We start from the raw sequence: 22,756 nt of genomic DNA, 5'->3' as shown, positions 1-22,756 counted from the left end.
ACAGACCCTGGACAGGGCCCCCCACCCACATGTGCTAACAGAATCCAAGTGGCTGCCCCTGGCCGAGGTTCCATCTCTGGGCATCTGGGGCCCATGTGCTTCTGGCCACCCATCTGGAGCCTGGCTGAGCCCCTCCAGGGGTGGGTATTCAGACGGGGGCTGTCCCTCCAACCGTGGACAGCCCTGGGGCCAGGGAGATATTGTAGAGACCTGAGCCAGCTGGCTGATGGTGCCATAGCCCTTGGGCTACCTGGCCCTGCTGTGTGGCCTTGGGGAGACTCCTGGCCCTATCTGGGCCTCTGGGTGGAATCTTCAGTCTCCTAGGTTGGCTCTAAATTCTGAGCTTGAGCCTCTTGGGAACAGGACAGGGGGCTCTGCCTCTATCTAGAGAGAGCCAGCTGCTTGTCCTGGGCCAAGCAACAAGGCAGGCTAGGCCTAGAATGGGGCTGAGAAGCAGCCCAGCCTGCCAGGACTCCTTGGCATTGGAAAGCCACTTTTCTAAGTTGGCATGGAGCCCTGGGGCTCCCCCCGGGATGAGAGCAGCAGCTCCTCTCCACCCCCGGTTCCCATCTTCCACCCCCTGGCCCCAGCCCCGCCCTGCCAAAAATAAACCCAGACCACCCCATCTTGTACCAGCCAGACCCACCCAGCCCCTCCAGAGCCAATTGAGTCACCACTCAGAGCTACTCCTTTTTTAACTGTCTGAGTCACTGCTTGTGGCTCCATGACACATGCCCCAGGCTACAGTTACCCCACAGCCCCCTACAAGCGCAGCCAAGGGAGGGGTCTGCATAGAGGCTGGCAGCAGGTGTGAGTCCAGGCCATAGCCTTAGCTTGTGAGCCCTCCAGGCCTAGGGAACTCACTCCATAGCAAGCCAGAGACCAGACCTGTCCCTCAAGGTCCTGGCCGTGCCCAAGACAGCCCTTAGGGATCTTGGTGACAAGGTCAATCTGGGCTCTGTCCCACCACATCGTGTTGCCTCCAACAGGCCTGGGCCTTCCCCATGGAGACTGCCGGGAATGGAGGGTCTCCAACCCCTAGACCCTGGAGGCTGGGGGTGGGCGAGGCCACAGAGACGCCTGCTTCCTCCCTCCTCACCGGCTCCACTCGGACGCTGACCACGCTGCCTGGAGCACCATGAAGACTTTCTATGGGACGGAAGCCACACTTCAGTCTCCCCTCACGGCTTCTGTCTGCCCCTGCTCAGGGTCAACCGGGCTGCAGAGCACCCCCCATCTCTCAGTCCATCCCCCCATCCTGCTCTCTCCATCTCTCTGTCCCTTCCCACCCCTGGCTCTGGTTCCTCCATCTCTTTCTGTCTGTCTTTCTTACCCTGTCTCTCTGTCTGTCTGCCCATCTCTCCAGTCCTGCTCTGTTCTCCTTCCCTTCTCCTTTACCCGGTTCCGTGGCAGTCAGAAGTGCTCCCTGCCGCCAGCACCCCACCCCTCCCCAGGGCCCTCTCTGCCTTCTCAGTAGACATAACAGACCCTCACCTCCTCCCATTCCCACAAGGGACTCTGGGCCCCAGGGACCAATGCTGAGAAATGTTCCACCCTCCTCAGCAGGTCCTCCCCTGCCCCAAAGTGCAGGCTACATCCTGTCCCAGGGAGTGTCAGGATCCCACAGGCACTTCCTTGGGGGTTGAGAAAGGCGGGCAGGGGGGCCTGGGAATGGCCCCACCTCCCAGTCCATGCCAGAGCAGGGGCCTGTAAGCCTCAAACCCCATCCGTCTCCTGTCTGTGGCTGTGGCCTCTGGCTATAAATAGGGGCTCGGATTCTATTTTCTTTAAAAACAAGCACCAGACTCTGTCACCACAGGCCCAGAAAAGCAGTTTCTGGCTGGGGCAGTCCCTCGAGCCCTCCCAGGCCATTGTGTCCAGTCCCCTGCCTCTGAGCCCTGGGTCCCTGGAGGACAGAGGAGGCCTGGAAAGGAGACTGGAGGTAAGACAAGGTGGGGAGGGCTGGGGCGAGCTCCCAGAGGCAGCCCCTCCCACTGGGCCCATGGCCCTCATTCCCTGGTGGGCCCCTCCCTCCTTTCCTCCCACCTCCTGTCCCCAAGCAAGGTCAGTCTTGTCCCCAAGGCTCACAGTGTAAATGGAGAGAGGTGACAACAGCACAGCCCCCTGGGCCGCAGCGAGTGTCTTTGCACCCCAAGGACAAAGAAGGTGCTTTGGGCTTTTTTCCTGAAAGAGCATGAGGACACTTCACAGGCGGACAGGAGAGAAGAGCTGGCCCGGCAGCAGGCCCAGCCTGAGCAAAGGCAGCAGTCGGGCCCTGCTAGGTGTGCGCGGAGTCAGTGCAGGGTCTAGTGAGGTGGAGGCGTGGAGTGTCCTTGGAAGACAGCAGGAGACCCTGCAGGCAGAGTCGAGGGCACCCTGGCCTTCAGTGCCACCCGGGGGTGGGGGCCACCAAAGGCAAGGGAGGCTGAGGGAGCGGCTTTCAGTTTGGGTTAACCGGGGCTGCTATTAGCAAAGGGAGGCAGGAGATTGATTAAGCCAGACCAAGGACGGTGGCCAGCCGCCTTATGGATGGACCAGGGAGCAAGAGAGGGAGATGAATTTGAAGGAGAATTTGGGGGCTGGATGGATGGAACCTGAGTATTAATCAGCAGTGGCTGTGGGGAGGGAGCAGGAGGAGAGTTCAGCACAACCCTCAGATGTCTACTCAGCAACAGGTGGACAGTCGGGCCTTCACGGGGCTGGCGAGCTGGCTGTAGGGGAGAGGACACTGAGTCCTCCTTGCTTTGGGTGGGGTTGGGCTTGGGGGTTCCTATGGGTGTTCCTGGCTTGGACATCTGAGGTACACTGGCAGTGGGCCCAGAGCCCTGGAGAGTTGGTGCCAGTGAGAGAGACGTGGTGCATTAGCAGAGGCTGGGCCTGAGGCCGGGAGAGAAAAGGAGGGCCAGAGGGAGTGTGGTGGCGGTGGCCACAGCTCCGGGGGGGCCCACAGGCTGCAGGCTTCCAGGCAGTTGGCAGGTGGGGGTGCTAGGCAGGAACCTATTCCAGGAGGAGCCAGGCCTGCCCAGGAAGAGAGGTCTCAGTCTCGGGATCTCTGATGGACCTGGGTAGCCCAGAGGTTTGCTAGCAAGCACACTGAGGTTTCCTGGTACACCCCCCGGCAACGCCCTCCCACTGGATCACCGCCAGTGCCGGGGCTTGCTGTGGTAGGACAGCTCTGCCTGATAGAAAACCCCTCACGCGGGCCAAACGCCACCTCATTTGATCCTTTCATTCCCTTAGATGCTGATGTCACCTCCCTCATCACAGGTCCATGGGCCTCCTGGCTGCACAGACGCCCTGGGCAGGTGATGTGGGCCCTGGTCCTGTCCTCAAGAGCTTCCAGTCTGGCCAGACCTGTGGCCATTTAGGCCAGAGATGGCTCTACTGTACCCACGGTAGTGGCCACACCTCTTGCCAGTCTGCTGGGCTGGTCAGAGGCCAGATGTGTGTCGGTCCCTCTATCCAGGTCCCCTTTCACAGATGGGGACACTGAGGCCAGGGAAAGCATGGCTCTGAGCCTTGTGTGTGTGCTGGGGGTGTGAGCCCTGACCCAGGCATCTGCCCTGGATGTGGACTTCTGTCTGTGGGGTGAGCCCACCCTCTGCCCTGTATTCAGGCAGGGGAACTGAGGAGGAGGCACACAAGCTACTGTGCACAAGTTGTGCCACCAGATTTCAGGTCCAGGCAGCCGTCCAGACCCACAGTCACCATTTCCTCTGTTTTTCCCCCATCCCAACTCACACACTCACTATCTCCAGACCCAGCCCGCCAGGCTGGGGAAGCCCCGAGACGCCGCCCCAACAGCCCTGTCTTCGGCAGTTTCTGCTGCCAGAGCAGAGGGGAGACTCAGAGATGAGCCATGGGCTGCCTGGTCCTGGACACCGCCCAGGAGTCTGGCCCTCAGCCTCCTGGGGGCAGCTCCCACCCAGACCCCCTGCCTCTCCGCCCTCCTCCCAGACCTCCAAGCCCCCAGTGGGCAGGGCTGGCACTTATCACTGGCTTCTGGACCTAGTCATCCCCCGCCAGCCCCTGCAGAAGGGCCCTCCCTATTCGGCCAGCCCCAGAGCCACAGAGGCGGGGCTGCCAAACCGCCCAAGGAGAGCAGATGCTTCCCTCCCCTCCTCGCTGCCCCCTCCACCCGGCCCTGACAGAAGAGCCCCAGGGACAAGAAGGGAAAGAGTGTGTCTTCCCCAGGCTGGGGTCCAGCTCTCACACCCTCCTCCCACTGGGGCCATTGGCAGATGCTCCACTTCCGATTCACAGGGAGCAAGCAAACCCACCACGCCTCTCTGGGCGCACACACGGTGCATGTGCCCTGCTGACACCCACAGCCCCTAGCTCTGGAGCCACACCCGCAGGAGCTTAAGTCCCAGCCCTGCCGCTGCTCCACAGGCTAGCACGGAGGACTGCCCTCTCTGAGCCTCAGTTTCCTCACCTGTAACATGGGAGATGCCTCCCAGGAGCCTCCTGGGCCTGGGGGGCTGCGCAGCACCAAGTGAGGGTCCTTCACTCTTCTCTTCCCTGCCAGAAACCCCACCCCAGCCTGGGTCCACTGAGTGAGGGTCCCAGGTCCGCTAGGGCCAGGAAAGTGGGGGAAAGGAGGGTACGGAAGGAGCCTGGAAACCCACCCATCTCCCTGTACAAGAGGGAAAATTATAAGGCAGGGAAAAGCCTCTTGGAACCGCTCCCCACCGCAGCCACCCCACCCTCCTCGCCTGAGGCCTGGGGAGCAGCAAGGCTCCCACAAAGACACCATTGAGGCCCCGCTTCCTCCTCTCCCGGCCCAGCCCTCCCACTTCCTCCTCCCCCGGCCCAGCCCTCCCGCCTGGGTGGACTCTGGGCTGCTTCTTCCCTCAAAACCTCTCATTTCCCCTCCTGCTTCCTCTGTGCTCCACAAGGCCCCAGGGTTGGGACATGTGGCTGGGAGCCCAGGGCGCAGCCCCTATCAGCCTCTGTGGACCAAGCTCAGCTTCTCCCACCCCACCTGCCCCTGCTTCCACTCATCTTCCAGATGGGTTCCCTCAACTGGAAATGTTCCCCAACACATGCCCCTCTACATGGGTGACTCAAAGCGCTTGGTTAGAGGATGGTAGCTGAGGCTAGTGACCAGGGTCAGGGCCCAGCCAATAGCTGAGGAAACTGTTTTCCTCCCTGGTCTCCTTGGCCTTGCAAGAGACCGGAAAGGCAACTAAACAGAAGGTCAGCTGACCTGAGTGTGCGTCTCTTGGCTGAAGAGTTCTTGGTGCTGCCCTGACCCCGACAGAGGTCTCTGCAGCATTTAGACGTGGAGGCAGTCACCTGAGCAGGTGCCTAGCACTCCAGCGCCCCACTGGGATAAAGCAGTGTCTCCTGAGAGGATGGCTGCTGTTGTAAGCTCCATGGGATTTGGAACTAACCTACTGTTGTCCGCGTTTCAGTAGCTCACGGGACAGGAGAGGAGCAGGCAGTCCTTGGGCCGCGGGGATGGCCCTGGGTGGTGGAATCCCAGTCTCGAAGCAGCCAGGAAGAGTGGCTAAAGAGCAGTGAGCCCTGAGGGGTCTGCAGGTGTGTGAGCGTCTCCCAGGCAGCCCACCCTGGCCAGTGATGAGCCATCTAGCCTGGGCCCTGGAGACCCCAGTGTCATCACTGGGCAGGTCGTTCCCCTTAGTCTGACCTTAAGTCTCCCCTGTAACTTACCCCCTTGTTACCCTCAGAGTAACAGGGTTGGGGGAAGGTGATAGCTCAGTGTGGGTGGCTGAGCCTTGGGGGTTCTGCTGGGAGGAGGTTTGAGAGGGGCCCACCCCTGAGTAGGCACACCAGACAGCTTCTCCCTTGCCTGAGGAGCCCAGGGAGACCAATGTGCTGGGGAGGGGACCCCCAGTTATGGCTCAGTATCCAGGGCCCACAGCGGGACCAGACCAGAGGCCCAGCGCACGCCCTCCTCGCCTGCCTTGCCGCCACACACGTGTGTACACGTGACACTGACCCACACTCCCGCACACACTCGCCCATGCCCTGCCTGCTGGGTTGGAAGTAGATTGTCGGAAGTAAAATCGAGGAGTCCCTTGGAGGTGCAAGGGGAGGGGAACTGACCTGAGGTCTAGAGGGCCAGGTGAACTCAGGGAGGGTCCGCTGCTGGGGAAGCGCACCTGGCCCGTCCATGCTCTCACACAGCCGGCATTCAGCCCCCAGGTGGGCCACGACCCCACCCCCGCCCCGCCACATACACACCCATGAGGGGAGACAGGGAGCCCTTCATCCTGGCCTTGGCCCTCCCAGAGCACCCCATCCCACAGCCCCCTCAGACTCCCTCACCCCTGCCTGCCTAGACCTGGAGCCAGGATCTCCCCCCATGGTGCCAAACCCCGAGGGGCGATGATGGAGAAGTCCGGCTTCGTCTTGGAGCAGGGCCCTCCCTCCCCAACAGGCTGGCTGGCCGTCCCCTCCTCACTCCTGTGCACAGCAGCAGGCTTGCTGCCAATGTCCTGCCTTCTCTGTCTCCCTCCAGTTTTCCTCCTCCATCCCCTTCCTCGGCCCTTGGTCTATATGTGAATCCAGTCTTTATGGAGGAGGACATCTTGATTTCTCCTTCTCAGTTTTAATAACTTTCTCCCATGTTAGCTATCTTCTTCCATTCCCATCACTGTATTGCTGTATTTGTGACTGAGTGAATGAATGAATGGGTCTCCCTTACGCATTCCACCTCTCACCTCCTGCTCTGTTTCTGTGGCACTGGGTGTCCCTCCCTCACATACAGATGTCCAGGTCTCCTGTCCTCACCCTCAACTACGGGCCCAGGCACTCCTCACGGGCCAGCAGCTCTGGGCTCCCAGACTTTCTCCCTTATAAAGTCAGGCGGCAGCAGACACCCAGGAATGCTGCTGCTCCCATGACGCAGCCTGGCTGTGGGGCTGCCCCCAGGCAACCGGGAACATGGCGGGAGTAGGGCACACAGGGATCTGTTGCCAGAGAGTAGGGTACAGTGGGGGTGCCTGGGTGGGTAGGGCTCACACAGGTGGTGCTGGGACCTGCTGGATCTCTTTCTGCTTCTCTTTGTCAAATCGCTTCTCCTCTGGAGCTTCAGTTTGTCTGTCTGGAAGGTGGAAGCTGAGCGCCCTGCAGCAGGCTTGAGCTACAGAGAACGCTGACGCTGTGGGACTCAGCACCCATGGAGGGTGGGGCCCCGGGCCGGGGCCCTCCAGACTGTCCTAGAGCAAAGGGTGATGTGCCCAGGGACAGCCAGGATGGGGCAGAGGGAAGAGGGAGCCAAAGAGCTAGGGGGAGATCAGGCGGAGCAGAGGCAGAGCCTGGCGGCAGGGATGGCCGGAGGCGAAGGAGAGATGGGGCAGATACAGGGACAGAGGCAGCCTTCTGAGGACTCAGAAGGAACAGAGCCCACAGCAGCCCTCAGCCTGGAAGAGGCATCTGTGCCTGAGACCCAGCCCTGGCCTGGCTGGGGAAGGTGGGGCCCTGGCCAGGAGAGGCGGGACTGATGGGCAGAGATGCTCCCCTCACAGCGACCCCTTGTCCCCGGAGCTCGGTGTCAGACAGAGGGCTGGGTGTCAGGGTGGAAGCCTCAGGGACGCATCCACGCTCCTCCTAGCAGTGCCTCCAGGGAGCCCGGAGATGCCAGCGCAGCCTTTGCTTTGACAGAGGGGGCTTACTGGGGACCTTGACTGAGGTTTCCTCTAGCCCCTAAGAAGGGACTTGGCAGGGAAGGACACAGGCTTTTTCTCTGCCCCCAGGCCTAGGTCTCAGGAAGAAGGATGGAGCCACCCCACCCTCAGGCCCAGACAGCAGTGCCCTGTTTATGGGGAGGAAGGGTGGGAAGCCTGAGGACATACCCACCTTTAGCAAACCTCTCTATGGGCGCTGAGCAGGAGGGGCAGGAACCCTCCAAGAACACACAGCCCCTTTCATGGAGCCAGGCCCAGCCAAGTAATGGCAGGCGGGCACCGAAGGGCAGGACAGGCCCGGGCACAATCATTGCTCTGTCCTGGCAGCTCCCGGCCCACACACGCACACACACACACAAATACACAGCCTTACGCAAACCCAAAGCACACCCCCAGCAGCCACCCACACACTTGCGCACACATAAATACACATCTATTAATATACAGCCCTGGACGCTCACCGACGCGCCTTCCAGAGAGAGAAGCCCATACACGCAGCACTCTTCCTGCCCCTCCCACGGGCCCCCAGACCTGTGGGGCATCCTGCTCCTCTCATGCCCAAGGTTTGGCACCTCCAGGCACCCCATGCCATTAACCTTCCCCACATCCATATGGACAGCAAACTCCTAGATCAGGGAGGGACCCCCAGGACTAATTCCCACAGTCAGGAGGGGGAAGGGGTGGGAGGGACTGTGCCCATTTTACAGAATGGTGACACTGAGGCCTGAAGTGGGCCCCTTCTCCTGGCTCAGAGGGCAGCCCACGGGGCTGCTACAGGTCTGGTCTGCTGTTTTGATGAATCATGGGTCCTCTTGACCCAGGAGAATCAATGGCAGGTCTGATCCAGCCTGTGCCAATGTCTCCCCACAACCTCCTCCATCCCCCCGCCCCAGTCAGGCAGCCGAGCCTAGCTTGACCCATTCTACTTTTCCCTCTACTTCTCTTCCTTCAAGTTAGCCAGAGGCTTTAGGGGGTGATGGAGCAGAAACCCTCCTAGCCCCACCCAAAGGGGACCTGTGTACTTCCTGCCAGTCTCATTTGGCCTTGCTGCTGTCCTCTGAGACTGCCTATTCCTCCCTCTCTGTGACTGTACACCACCGTCACCTCCTCCAGGAAGTCCTTTGGATTGACTCCTAGCTTATTACATCTTAATTCTGCACACCCTCTCCATTTGAAGCCCCTCTTCAACTGCCCCCCCTCCACCACCTCCAAGACAGGGATTCTGAGTTCTTGCAACTGAAGCCCCTCAGAGAGTGTAAGAGGGGCAGAAAAAAGGAGACCAGGAGGTGGAGGGAGTGGCGCTGTCAGAGTTTCCAAAGCCCTGGCCAGCAAGGCCTCAGAGGCCTCTGTTGGGATGGGGGGCTGCCTGGCCACGCGCTCCAGCAGCACAAGACAGCCTGTGTGAGCCCCTCCCGCTCAGCCCCACAGGAAGCAGCAGGGCCCAGCCCCTCAATGGACCCATTCAGACCCCAGTGCTCTGGAAAGTACCTCTACTTCCTGCCACCCTCCCACTCTGGCCAAACAGGCTCTACTCTCTTCTGCTGGGAGGGGGCTGCAGGCAGGTGGTTCAGTGGTTAGGGCCAACCATCTAGTTCAGTTCCTGCCTGGCCCAGAGCCCTGATGTTGACCATGCCTTGGCGGGTCTACATATACCTTTAGTGCAAGGGTGGGTAGGGGCAGGGACATGTGCCCCCTTCCCTGTGGGTGCTGGATAGGTAAATGTTGAGCAATGGGCTTTCTTGGGGAGGGGGAACCCTGATTTGCAGTGTTTGCCTCTTTTCCTGGTATAAATATTCTCACTGTGGGCAGTATCACCTGGCTCTCAAAATTCCTGAAAATTCACAGTAGACTCCTGGCAGCTGCTGTGAGCCACTCCAGCGGGTGACAGCGGTGGTTCCATCCTGCAGGGCCATGTGCCCCCACCCCTTGTGCTACGGCCTCCCTCACTTTAGTGTGCTGTGTTTTGCTCTTAGGAATCAATGTCTTTGCAGATAAGGCACCCCAGTAGGTGGCCGCCACCTGCAGCTCCCTGGTCTGTCCCTTGCTGGCGCCAAGCTCTGCTGAACCTGCTGGGCCGCCCCCGCGCAGATGGTCTGCAGGGCTCGCTTGATTCCCTTAGCTTCCCAGACAAGGTGCTGGTATTGCCAGCAGTGCTGGCAGGAGGAGATAACCAGAGGGGATTTAACTCAGCCCAAGGGGTTCTTACGGGATCTTTCTTGGACATCTCTCCCAGTGGGGCTGGCTGCCCTTAGGGCGTACAAGTCTCCGACTCCTCCAATGGCTGAAGCTGCTTACTCAGGCGGATGGCAGCTGGCTCAGGCTGGCCAGGGACCAGCGCATGGGGCTGATGCCGGATTATCCCTATCAAGGCCGTCAGCCTGTGCTCGCTCTCGGGGTTTGAGGGAAACCCAACAGGAATGAATCACCATTTTTAACCCGTGTTTGTCTACCCCCCAGCCCTGGACATCTGCAGCCAAAGTCAAAATTATATTTGGCTCTTATCACCACAGAAGGCATGGACCAGAAATTGTGGCAGCGGGTTGGAAGTCAGGGAGGCTAGTCTGGGGAAACTGACTAGAGGAAGCAGCAATTCAAAAGAGGAGGAGTCCCGGTATGGGACAGAACGGGCCCTGCATAGGAACCACTAACCCCAGGCAAGCCCAGACATGGCCTTCTGCCTGAGGAGGCCCTCTTTGGCCTGCCCAGCAGACCCTCAGCCCCTCCCAGGCCCTGTCTTCAGCCTCAGCCTGCGTGGTGGCCTGGGGAAGTTGGGAACTCAGCTGTTCTCATCCCTGGTTCCTTGGCCACGGTGGAAACAATGGAGCCGGATCTGACTGCTCATCAGGGACTGTGAATAGCTCTCCAGCAGGAAGCAATAGCAAGGGTAATGGAGGAAGTGTGGGCCCACTTTGGTTTGACACTGCACATGGTCTCCATCTGGCCTCAGAGCCTTTGCTCCTTGGCAGACTCAGGCCAATAAGCTCCCACCCCCACCCTCAATGGCAGCTGGAAGAATGGCCTGAGAGAGAAGCGGGGATAGGTGAGCCGTGCTGACACCACCCCCAGATCCCAGTCATGGCCCCAGCCAACCCATGGAGGCGGGGCATGGCACGGCAGGCGCTGCACAGGAGCCCAAGCACAAGGGCACTTAGGAGAAGGAATCTGAGCAGGGATCAGTCTGGACTGGGGGTGATTCTCCAGAAACTCCATTCCTTGGGGCTGTGACCACCAAGCCAGGTGATCAGGCCAGTTGCGGTTCCTTTTGGGCTGTGTCCGGGAGCCGGACCCACGAGGGAGGCTCCTCTGGGGCCCAGGGGAGGTGAGTCAGAGCTGGCGGAGGCCTCTGGCTCCAGGAACCTCCAAGGAGGAGACCTGAGTTGCAGGGAATTTCTGGGTCTGACCTCCTGCAAATTCAAGGTCTGGGCTGGACACAAGGTGAGCCTGTGCCTTCTGGTGCCAGGACCAAGAAGATGCTGGGACCCGGGCAGTGCTCAGAGGCAGCACCATACAGCAGAACCATGAGGGTGCGCCAGCATGGACCCCTTTCTGCAACCCACCCGTCCCTCTTTGCGGCACCTCGCCTCCTCCAGGCAAGTGTCTGAGCCTTGACCACAACTCCCTCTCACACAGCTTCCTTCTTCGGTGAGAACCACCTGGAGGTGCCTGTGGCCACGGCTCTGACCGACATAGACCTACAGCTGCGGTTCTCCACGTCCCAGCCCGAAGCCCTCCTTCTCCTGGCAGCAGGCCCAGCTGACCACCTCCTGCTGCAGCTCTACTCTGGACGCCTGCAGGTGAGTGACGTCCCCCTGAGATCTGGGCGGGATTCGGGGTGGGATTCCTTCTCTAGCTTTGAGTGAACCCCAGCTGGCTGTGTGACCTTGTGTAAGTCACTTTTATCTCAGGGTCTTAAGTTCTCCACTATGGGATGGGCAGCAGCAGCCCAGAAATGGTAAATCCTTCATGAACTGGCTCTGCCCACCGGCTCCCTCCAACCATGTTTCCCGCCACAACCCCTCGCTGGCCCTTTGTGCTCAGACCGCACTGAACTGCTTTCAGTTCCTGGCCATCGTACAGTCGCTTGCTGCCAGGCTCTTGATGCACACTCCTTCTGCCAGGTGCGTGTCTCTCCCATTCCCTGCACATGCCTAACTCCAGCCTCTCCTTGAAGTCTCAGTGTGGGCATCCCCTCCTCCTGGGCTAGGCCCTTTTCTGGGCCCCCGCAACCCCTGTTCATCCCTGTGGCACTGGACCAATTTCTCTGCAGCACCACGGTCTGTCCACGACAGTAACAGCACCAGTACTGCCTCAGCTTCCTCATTTTTCCATTTCATCCTTCAAGACACCACAAGCTTTGTTAGCAAGGAGTCTTGTGGCTTTCTTGAGTCTTCCCCCGTGCCATGAAGAGTTTAAGAACCCAGGGTCTTATTCCAAATTCGTGCCAGGCTGTGTGCAGTGGCTCATGCCTATAATCCCGCCACTTTGGGAGGCCAAGGTGAGAAGATCACTTGAGCCTAGGAGTTCAAGGCTGGCCTGAGCTACACAATGAGACCCCATCTCTATTTTTAAAAGAAAAAAAAGGCTGGACGCGGTGGCTCACGCCTGTAATCCCAGCACTTTGGGAGGCCGAGGCAGGTGGATCACCTGAGGTCAGGAGTTCGAGACCAGCCTGGCCAACATGGTGAAACCGTGTCTCTAATAAAAATACAAAAAAATTAGCCGGGCATGGTGGCACATGCCTGTAATCCCAGCTACTCAGGAGACTGAGGCAGGAGAATCACTTGAACCCAGGAGGAGGAGGTTGCAGTGAGCCGAGACCGCACCATTGCACTTCAGCCTGGGCAACAAGAACCAAACTCCGTCTCAAAAAAAAAAAAAAAAAAAAAACAAATTTGGGGCAGCCATCTCCTTCCACACCCCATGGGGAGAGGACTAGGGCTTGGTCAGTCTGCTGCTTTCACTGTTAAACACCGGTGTGGTGCAGGCTGGTGCTGATGGCTGTCCAGTTCTGTAGGTACAATGATGCCACACCCCTACAGAGATGCTCCATACCAGCACTCCAAAATTATAGTTCTTAGTGCCTTGGTTCTGCAGTTACCATACTCTGCCACCTCCCATTCTACCGTCTGGGAGCACTGTACCAGAGCCATTTCTGCTGTCAATGTCATGGAGACAGAACTATGTCCTTCATCTCTCCCCAAGATCTCCTTCCACCCCAGGTCAGGGAGCTTTTTTTCAGAACACAGAGTATTTAAATTTTAATTTAAAAATTAGCCTATCCCTGAACAGTGAGCCTGGCTGCCTTCAATGACCCCAAGAAGCTTTGCCCTGTTGAAGGGGACTGATCAAGGGATTCCCAGTTACCTATTATTCCAGCGTTGAAATCCAGATTCCAAGACAATATTTCTGACACCTCTCACTCAAGGAAAGAGGGGAAGAATTTAAAAATACAGGTTGGATTTCTAGGAGAGCATCTTGCTGTATGTCAGTTCCTTGTGGGCGAGGACCACATCTGATTCACATCAGGGTCCCCAGAGCCCATCCAGCCCTGGCCCAGAGTTTCCTTTGGTGAATGTTTGGAGGATGAATAAAGAGATGGCAGGACGGCAAGAGGAGTGGCACCAGAGGCCCTTGTCCTAGGTTTTCCGCTCTGGGGCCCCAAGTGTGGGGAACCCACTATGCTTTTTTTTGTTTGTTTTTGTTTTTGTTTTTTGAGACAGAGTTTCGCTCTTGCTGCCCAGGCTGGAGTGCAATGGCATGATCTCAGCTCACCGCAACCTCCACCTCCTGAGTTCAAGCAATTCTCCTGCCACAGCCTCCAAAGTAGCTGGGATTACAGGCATGTGCCACCATGCCCAGCTAATTTTGTATTTTTAGTAGAGACAGGGTTTCTCCATGTTGGCCAGGCTGGTCTCAAACTCCCAACCTCAGATGATCCGCCTGCCTTGGCCTCCCAAAGTGCTAGGATTACAGGCGTGAGCCACCGCGCCACCACTGCAACCACGCCTGGCTCTACGCTTTTATAAGGGAAATGATGGATTCAAAGTGCTGTCCCCCATCTCCCACTCCCCATCTCTCTTCAGGTCAGACTTGTTCTGGGCCAGGAGGAGCTGAGGCTGCAGACCCCAGCAGAGACGCTGCTGAGTGACTCCATCCCCCACACTATGGTGCTGACTGTCGTAGAGGGCTGGGCCACATTGTCAGTCGATGGGTTTCTGAACGCCTCCTCTGCAGTCCCAGGAGCCCCCCTAGAGGTCCCCTATGGGCTCTTTGTTGGGGGCACTGGGACCCTTGGCCTGCCCTACCTGAGGGGAACCAGCCGACCCCTGAGGGGTTGCCTCCATGTGGCCACCCTCAATGGCCGCAGCCTCCTCCGGCCTCTGACCCCCGATGTGCATGAGGGCTGTGCTGAAGAGTTTTCTGCCGGTGATGATGTGGCCCTGGGCTTCTCTGGGCCGCACTCTCTGGCTGCCTTTCCTGCCTGGGGCACTCAGGACGAAGGAACCCTAGAGTTTACACTCACTACACAGAGCCGGCAGGCACCCTTGGCCTTCCAGGCAGGGGGCCGGCGTGGGGACTTCATCTATGTGGACCTATTTGAGGGCCACCTGCGGGCCGTGGTGGAGAAGGGCCAGGGTACCGTATTGCTCCACAACAGTGTGCCTGTGGCCGACGGGCAGCCCCATGAGGTCAGTGTCCACATCAATGCTCACCAGCTGGAAATCTCCGTGGACCAGTACCCTACGCATACTTCGAACCGAGGAGTCCTCAGCTACCTGGAGCCACGGGGCAGTCTCCTTCTCGGGGGGCTGGATGCAGAGGCCTCTCGTCACCTCCGGGAACACCGCCTGGGCCTGACACCAGAGGCCACCAATGCCTCCCTGCTGGGCTGCATGGAAGACCTCAGTGTCAATGGCCAGAGGCGGGGGCTGCGGGAAGCTTTGCTGACGCGCAACATGGCGGCTGGCTGCAGGCTGGAGGAGGAGGAGTATGAGGACGATGCCTATGGCCATTATGAAGCTTTCTCCACCCTGGCCCCCGAGGCTTGGCCAGCCATGGAGCTGCCTGAGCCATGCGTGCCTGAGCCAGGGCTGCCTCCTGTCTTTGCCAATTTCACCCAGCTGCTGACTATCAGCCCACTGGTGGTGGCTGAGGGGGGCACAGCCTGGCTTGAGTGGCGGCATGTGCAGCCCACACTGGACCTGATGGAGGCTGAGCTGCGCAAATCCCAGGTGCTGTTCAGCGTGACCCGAGGGGCACGCCACGGCGAGCTCAAGCTGGACATCCTGGGAGCCCAGGCACGAAAAATGTTCACCCTCCTGGATGTGGTGAACCGCAAGGCCCGCTTCATCCACGATGGCTCTGAGGACACCTCTGACCAGCTGATGCTGGAGGTGTCAGTGACAGCTCGGGTGTCCATGCCCTCATGCCTGCAGAGGGGCCAAACTTACCTCCTGCCCATCCAGGTCAACCCTGTCAATGACCCACCCCACATCATCTTTCCACATGGCAGCCTCATGGTGATCCTGGAACACACACAGAAGCCGCTGGGGCCCGAGATTTTCCAGGCCTATGACCCAGACTCTGCCTGTGAAGGCCTCACCTTCCAGGTCCTTGGCACCTCCTCTGGCCTCCCCGTGGAGCGCCGAGACCAGCCTGGGGAGCCGGCGACCGAGTTCTCCTGCCGGGAGTTGGAGGCCGGCAGCCTAGTCTATGTCCACCGCGGTGGCCCTGCACAGGACTTGACATTCCGGGTCAGTGATGGACTGCAGGCCAGCCCCCCGGCCACGCTGAAGGTGGTGGCCATTCGGCCGGCCATACAGATCCACCGCAGCACAGGGCTGTGCCTGGCCCAAGGCTCTGCCAAGCCCATCTTGCCCGCCAACCTGTCGGTGGAGACCAATGCCGTGGGGCAGGATGTGAGCGTGCTGTTCCGCGTCACTGGAGCCCTGCAGTTCGGGGAGCTGCAGAAGCAGGGAGCAGGTGGGGTGGAGGGTGCTGAGTGGTGGGCCACACAGGCGTTCCACCAGCGGGATGTGGAGCAGGGCCGTGTGAGGTACCTGAGCACTGACCCACAACACCACGCTGAGGACACCGTGGAGAACCTGGCCCTGGAGGTGCAGGTGGGCCAGGAGATCCTGAGCAATCTGTCCTTCCCAGTGACCATCCAGAGAGCCACCGTGTGGATGCTGCGGCTGGAGCCACTGCACACTCAGAACACCCATCAGGAGGCCCTCACCACAGCCCATCTGGAGGCCACCCTGGAGGAGGCAGGCCCAAGCCCCCCAACCTTCCATTATGAGGTGGTTCAGGCCCCCAGGAAAGGCAACCTTCAACTACAGGGCACGAGGCTGTCAGATGGCCAGGGCTTCACCCAGGATGACGTACAGGCTGGCCGGGTGACCTATGGGGCCACAGCACGTGCCTCAGAGGCAGTCGAGGACACCTTCCGTTTCCGTGTCACAGCTCCACCATATTTCTCCCCGCTCTATACCTTCCCCATCCACATTGGTGGTGACCCAGATGCGCCCATCCTCACCAATGTCCTCCTCGTGGTGCCTGAGGGTGGTGAGGGTGTCCTCTCTGCTGACCACCTCTTTGTCAAGAGTCTCAACAGTGCCAGCTACCTCTATGAGGTCATGGAGCGGCCCCGCCATGGGAGGTTGGCTTGGCGTGGGACACAGGACAAGACCACTATGGTGACATCCTTCACCAATGAAGACCTGTTGCGTGGCCGGCTGGTCTACCAGCATGATGACTCCGAGACCACAGAAGATGATATCCCATTTGTTGCTACCCGCCAGGGTGAGAGCAGTGGTGACATGGCCTGGGAGGAGGTACGGGGTGTCTTCCGAGTGGCCATCCAGCCTGTGAATGACCACGCCCCCGTGCAGACCATCAGCCGGATCTTCCATGTGGCCCGGGGTGGGCGGCGGCTGCTGACTACAGACGACGTGGCCTTCAGCGATGCTGACTCGGGCTTTGCTGACACCCAGCTGGTGCTGACCCGCAAGGACCTCCTCTTTGGCAGTATCGTGGCCGTAGATGAGCCCACGCGGCCCATCTACCGCTTCACCCAGGAGGACCTCAGGAAGAGGCGAGTACTGTTCGTGCACTCAGGGGCCGACCGTGGCTGGATCCAGCTGCAGGTGTCCGACGGGCAACACCAGGCCACTTCGCTGCTGGAGGTGCAGGCCTCGGAGCCCTACCTCCGTGTGGCCAACGGCTCCAGCCTTGTGGTCCCTCAAGGAGGCCAGGGCACCATCGACACAGCCGTGCTCCACCTGGACACCAACCTCGACATCCGCAGTGGGGATGAGGTCCACTACCATGTCACAGCCGGCCCTCGCTGGGGACAGCTACTCCGGGCCGGTCAGCCAGCCATAGCCTTCTCCCAGCAGGACCTGCTGGATGGGGCCGTTCTCTATAGCCACAATGGCAGCCTCAGCCCCCGCGACACCCTGGCCTTCTCCGTGGAAGCGGGGCCAGTGCACACGGATGCCACCCTACAAGTGACCATTGCCCTAGAGGGCCCACTGGCCCCACTGAAGCTAGTCCGGCACAAGAAGATCTACGTCTTCCAAGGAGAGGCAGCTGAGATCAGAAGGGACCAGCTGGAGGTGAGGAGCTGGAGGTGGTTAGCGGGGGTGTGGACCAGGTAGAGGGCCTTCCTCCCAGCCTCCATGCCAGGTACACATGTGACTTGGGCTGTGGCTGTGGTGGCCCCAGGTTACATGTGTGCACGTGCCTCAGATGTGCTCCTGTATATGTTGTGCTCCCAAGAGTTTCTGGGGAGCTTGCTGTACACCCATCCTCCTGGGAGTTGTGTGTGCCTCCAGAGGTTGTGTCCACTCGTGCCCATGACGTGGCTGATCATGCAGATTCCTGGACCCCACCCAGCCCTACGGAATCTCTGACGTGGAGCCCGAGAATCTGCATTGCAGTCAGTTGCCTGGGAGGGCATCACGGGTCCTGAGCTTTGTGGATTGCTGGCCATGGAGGCAGGCCGCTACTCCTCAGACCCTCATGTCCCCCGCTCTTTTCTCAGAGCCCAGACCTGCGTGGCTTCTGCCCCCCCAGGAACCCCACAGAGCAGCCACGGGCCCTCCAGCAGGCTCACTGACTTGCCCTGTGACCTCAGGCCAGTCCTTGCCCGCTCTCGGCCTTACTCTCCTACACTGCTCATTTCGGAGACCCTTCTGGTCTGCATGTCTGGAGCTTGGGGCCGACAGCAAACCAGCAGATCTGGAGTCAGGAAGGCCTCGCGGGAGGAGGCAGCGTTTGGGCCGGGCTCTGAAGAGCACAGGCCGTCGGGGGCAGAGAATGGGGAGTGGTATTCCAGGCAGAAGGAACATTCCGGGCAAATGCATAGAACAAGAATGTGAGTTTGGGGGTGGTTTGGCCTCTTGTGGCTGGCCCATCAGGTGAGGGAGCCCTTGTGGCCTTTGGGGCGTGAGCTCTGTAGGGCTTGGGCTGAAGGCGGCTGTGCCTCCAGGAAGGCGGGGGGGAGGGGGGGAGGGGCGCCCTCTGATGGTCCCGGGTGGTAATAGCATGGGCTGGGGAGGACGCTGCCTGCAAACCAGCTGCAGGCCTGAACAGATCCTGAACAGGGGGGCCTGTGTGTGTGCGTGTGCACACGCGCATGTGTACATGTGTGACTGCATCAGCATATGATGAACTCGTGTGTCTGTGTCACTGAGTCTAGGGATATGTGATTACACACCTCCCCGAGGGAGTGCATCTCAAGCTGGGTGACCGACCCCCTGCAACTGTGTGTGGGGTGGGTATTAACATGTGACCAGCAGCCAGGGCAACCCAGTGAAACCCCATCTGTACACAAAAAGTTTAAAAATTAGCCAGGCATGGTGGCACGTGCCTGCGGTCCCAGCTACTTGGGAGGCTGAGGTGGGAGGATCCCTTGAGCCTGGGAGGTTGAGGCTTCAGGGAACTGTGATCGCACCACTGCACTCCAGCCTGGACGACAGAGTGAGACCCTGTCTCAAAAAACAACAAATGTGACCAGCTGCATGTCTGGCTGCTGTGCGTGTGAACCCACGTGTGTGTTTGTGTGTCTAAATGAGCAGTGGTATCTAGAGGAGTAAGTGGGGCAAGATCAAGCCTGTTGTGGCTGCTTAGGGCCACAATGGACCCCTCTGAGACCCCCTCTGTGGCCCCCTGTGAGTCCTCGTGACCTCTGTTAACCAGGCAGCCCAGGAGGCAGTGCCGCCGGCAGACATCATATTCTCAGTGAAGAGCCCACCGAGTGCCGGCCAACTGGTGATGGTGTCGCGTGGCGCCTTGGCAGATGAGCCACCCAGCCTGGACCCCGTGCAGAGCTTCTCCCAGGAGGCAGTGGACACAGGCAGAGTCCTGTACCTGCACTCCCGTCCTGAGGCCTGGAGCGATGCCTTCTCGCTGGATGTGGCCTCAGGCCTGGGTGCTCCCCTCGAGGGCATCCGTGTGGAGCTGGAGGTGCTGCCCACTGCCATCCCACTGGAGGCGCAAAACTTCAGCGTCCCTGAGGGTGGCAGCTTCACCCTGGCCCCTCCACTGCTCCGCATCACCGGGCCCTACTTCCCCACTCTCCCGGGCCTCGGCCTGCAGGTGCTGGAGCCACCCCGACATGGAGCCCTGCAGAAGGAGGACGGACCTCAAGCCAGGACCCTCAGCACCTTCTCCTGGAGAGAGGTATGGCTGTGAGAGAGGCCCAGGGGCTGCAGCCCAGCTCTAGGGGCAGAGTGGAGGGAGCCCCGGGGACTCCTAGTCTGGGGGTTATACACAGAGAGGAGACGGGGAGTCACATTTCAGAAGCACCTATGCTTTAAATACCATATCTCTTTCCTTCCTCACAACTCCTCGGAGCCAGAACTTATGGTCCCCATTTTCCACCAATGGAAAATGAAGCCCTAAAAGAGTCAGTCTCCTCCTGGACCCAAAGGCAGGGCATGAAGGGTGCTGCTGGGGCCTGACTGCCAGCCCTGGGCCTGCCCCTAGGTGGAAGAGCAGCTGATCCGCTACGTGCACGACGGGAGCGAGACACTGACAGACAGTTTTGTCCTGATGGCTAACGCCTCCGAGATGGACCGCCAGAGCCATCCGGTGGCCTTCACTGTCACTGTCCTGCCTGTCAATGACCAACCCCCCATCCTCACCACAAACACAGGCCTGCAGGTAAGAGCATCCCTGGGACCACCCCCCATGTCTGCTTCGAGAAAGAGGCCAGCGTCCCCTACTTCCTGGCACAGAGCTCCCCCTCTCTGATCCTCAGTTTCCTCCTCTGCAAAATGGGGACACTGCCGCATGCCTCACGGGGTTGTTGGAAGGGGAGATGTGAGATGGTGCTGAAATAGAACACAGGTGGGTGGGAGGTTTTGTTATTGGACGTTTGCAAGGGCGGTAGGCAGACTTCTGAGCGGCCACGGGTGGCTCTGCTGTTCCTTCCTCAGTGGTTCAGGACCAGAACACCTGCCAGAATCACTTACAAGCCCTTAAGGGCAGGCCTCAGGGCAGAAGCTGTTCAGTTTCCCACCTTCACCCAGCAAGTGAAGGCTACGGCTTGGGTCCCCAAACTCCTGCACAAGGCTGTTCCATGCCCAGCAGGACAGTGCAGGGAAGGGCCTGGTGAACTTCACTCAGGCAGAGGTAAGGGCCCCACTCTGCAGGTAGAAGTTGAGGCCCAGACATGGGATGGAACTTCTCCATGGTTGCAAAAGTAGTTCTGGTGGAACAGAAAGGGCACGGCTTTACTAAGCCCACATGGCAGGGCTTTGAATGCCAGCTTCTGGGGTGCGTCCTTCCCGTCAGCAGGAACCACTGAAGTTTCCACAGGAGGGCTGACTTGGGCTGTCTCTGACATGGGGCGCCGAGGGAACTTTGGTGGTCTAGGATGTGCCCGTAGGGGGCGGCCTCATGGTGCGGAGGCCGGACACAGCACCCTAGAACCACAGGCCAGGATGGCTGTGTGGCAGCATGGCCACCAGGTGGTGCCATCTACCTGTGTTTGCTCTGGGAGCACAGTGCTGGGGTCCTGCCCCGCAACATTATGGCCCCTCCTGCCAGGGCTGGGCCTGAGGGCTCCCTGGGGCCGGGGGAGGAAGCCCAGGAATGCCAGAAGGCTCTGTTTTCTGGGCATGTGAGTCCCACTGCAGCTCTGCCCGCAAGTAATTGACCCAGCAAGACTGGTACCAGGACCTCAGGAACAGGCACCTGCTCTGCGTGCAAGTGGGAGGCCTGAAAAGGGGTCCCCTTCGCCCAACATGAGGAGGGCCCCTAAGTGCTCTAGAAGCACCTGGGCCCATCCCACGCTGATTCTGTGCTGCAGAACAGTGACAACCATCAGCACCCCACTCTCCGCACCACCCACCCCTCCCTCAGCTGGAAGGAAGGCCCGTTTCTAAAATCACCATTCCCACCTGTGCCCAGCCCTGGCCAGGCACACACAGAGGCTCTGAAAGGAGACCCCTGCCCCACCAGTGAGGCAGATTAAGGAGCACTGTTGGTCAGCGTTGGGGGTTTCTGGGAGTGAGAACTTGGTGAGGGTAAGAGCTGGGGCCTTCCTGGGTAGGGGACGCAAGCTGGCCTTGAGGGACACGCAGGACTAGGGTAGATGGAGAGCAGGGAGACTGGGCCTGGAGGGTGACCTTCCCTGGGGCCTTCCCTGGGGTGACAGGGAAGGTGAATGTTGGGGGGCCCTTTGTGCAGAGGAGCCAGAGCGGCGCCAGCCTTGATGCCACCTGAGGGCCTGAGCCGCAGCAGGATTGGAGCCCTGGTGGCAGCCCAGGGCCGGGGAGGAAGCAGTGGGTGAGTGTGGCAAGGCAGAACCTTCACAGGCCTGTGTCCCCAGATGTGGGAGGGGGCCACTGCGCCCATCCCCGCGGAAGCTCTGAGGAGTACGGACGGTGACTCTGGGTCCGAGGATCTGGTCTACACCATCGAGCAGTCCAGCAACGGGCGGGTAGTGCTGCGGGAGGCACCGGGCACCGAGGTGCGCAGCTTCACACAGGCCCAGCTGGACGGCGGGCTCGTGCTGTTCTCACACAGAGGTGGGTGCTGAGGGCCGGGCCTCGGGTTCCTGCTGCCCACAGGGGTGCCCTGAGATGGGGAGCCAGCTCAGGCCAGCCAGACCCAATGCCCGACATCCCCAGGAACCCTGGATGGAGGCTTCCGTTTCCGCCTCTCTGATGGCGAGCACACTTCCTCCGGACACTTCTTCCGAGTGACGGCCCAGAAGCAAGTGCTCCTCTCGCTGGAGGGCAGCCGGACACTGACTGTCTGCCCAGGTGGGTGTGCTGATTGTGGGCATTCCTGGGTGCCAGGAGCTGGGGCAGAGCTGAGGGTGGCCTGGCTCCCAGTCAAAATCTGACAGCCCCTTTTGCCTCTGGCAGGGTCCGTCCAGCCACTCAGCAGTCAGACCCTCAGAGCCAGCTCCAGCGCAGGCACTGACCCCCAGCTCCTGCTCTACCATGTGGTGCAGGGCCCCCAGCTAGGCCGGCTGTTCCACGCCCAGCAGGACAGCACAGGGGAGGCCCTGGTGAACTTCACTCAGGCAGAGGTAAGGGCCCAACTTTGCAGCCACCACTCAGATGCCACCAGCCTCAGGTGGCCGCTATGCCATGGACATCATGTGGACATGGGTGCCAGCTCCAGCATCGCTGGCAGCAGACGTTTCTGGGCCTGCCATTGTCCAGGTGCTAGTGTCCTGCCCTCAAGGAGCCGCCAGGCTGGCAGGGCAATTTCATGTTCCCAGAAGGAGGGAGAAGGATGCAGAAAGTCGGGGATACAGGGCCCTAGAGCAGGGCTGGGGTCTTGGGGTATAGCTTCCAGAAGGAAGCTACAGCCAGACCCGAGGGTCTGGAGAAGGGGGCACCATGTGGGGGCACTAGTGGCACCCCAGTAGCTGATGAGGGGCAGTGCTTGGTGGGGGATGGAGTTGGATGTGAAGCAGCGGCTGGGCCTGTGGGCAGAGGTGTGAGCCTGGGGCTCAGGTCAAGTGCCAGCCAGAGGCAGAGTGGATCCTAGGGGCAGATGAGCTGATGAAAGGCAGCTGAGTCGGCCAAGAGGGTGAAGCCGCTGTTCATCCATCCTGGTGGCTTCAGAGACCA

General features: G+C 60.0%; 1 protein-coding gene across 1 annotated transcript in view; it reads left to right on the top strand.

The window, feature by feature from the left end:
• The window catches only part of CSPG4 (chondroitin sulfate proteoglycan 4), a 38,853-nt gene that overhangs the window by 8,947 nt on the left and 7,150 nt on the right, over positions 1 to 22,756 (top strand). Inside the window, exons 2-8 of the mRNA XM_054450023.2 lie at positions 11,286 to 11,449; positions 13,739 to 17,275; positions 18,861 to 19,343; positions 19,650 to 19,826; positions 21,499 to 21,697; positions 21,800 to 21,934; positions 22,040 to 22,206. Of these exons, the coding sequence (XP_054305998.1) occupies positions 11,286 to 11,449; positions 13,739 to 17,275; positions 18,861 to 19,343; positions 19,650 to 19,826; positions 21,499 to 21,697; positions 21,800 to 21,934; positions 22,040 to 22,206 (4,862 nt within the window). The remainder of the gene's footprint in view (positions 1 to 11,285; positions 11,450 to 13,738; positions 17,276 to 18,860; positions 19,344 to 19,649; positions 19,827 to 21,498; positions 21,698 to 21,799; positions 21,935 to 22,039; positions 22,207 to 22,756) is intronic.

The sequence above is a fragment of the Pongo pygmaeus genome, chromosome 16, assembly GCF_028885625.2.
Source record: "Pongo pygmaeus isolate AG05252 chromosome 16, NHGRI_mPonPyg2-v2.0_pri, whole genome shotgun sequence".
Taxonomy (NCBI): domain Eukaryota; kingdom Metazoa; phylum Chordata; class Mammalia; order Primates; family Hominidae; genus Pongo; species Pongo pygmaeus.
Note: the sequence above shows the minus strand (reverse complement) of the source record. Positions and strands in the feature narration are given on the sequence as shown.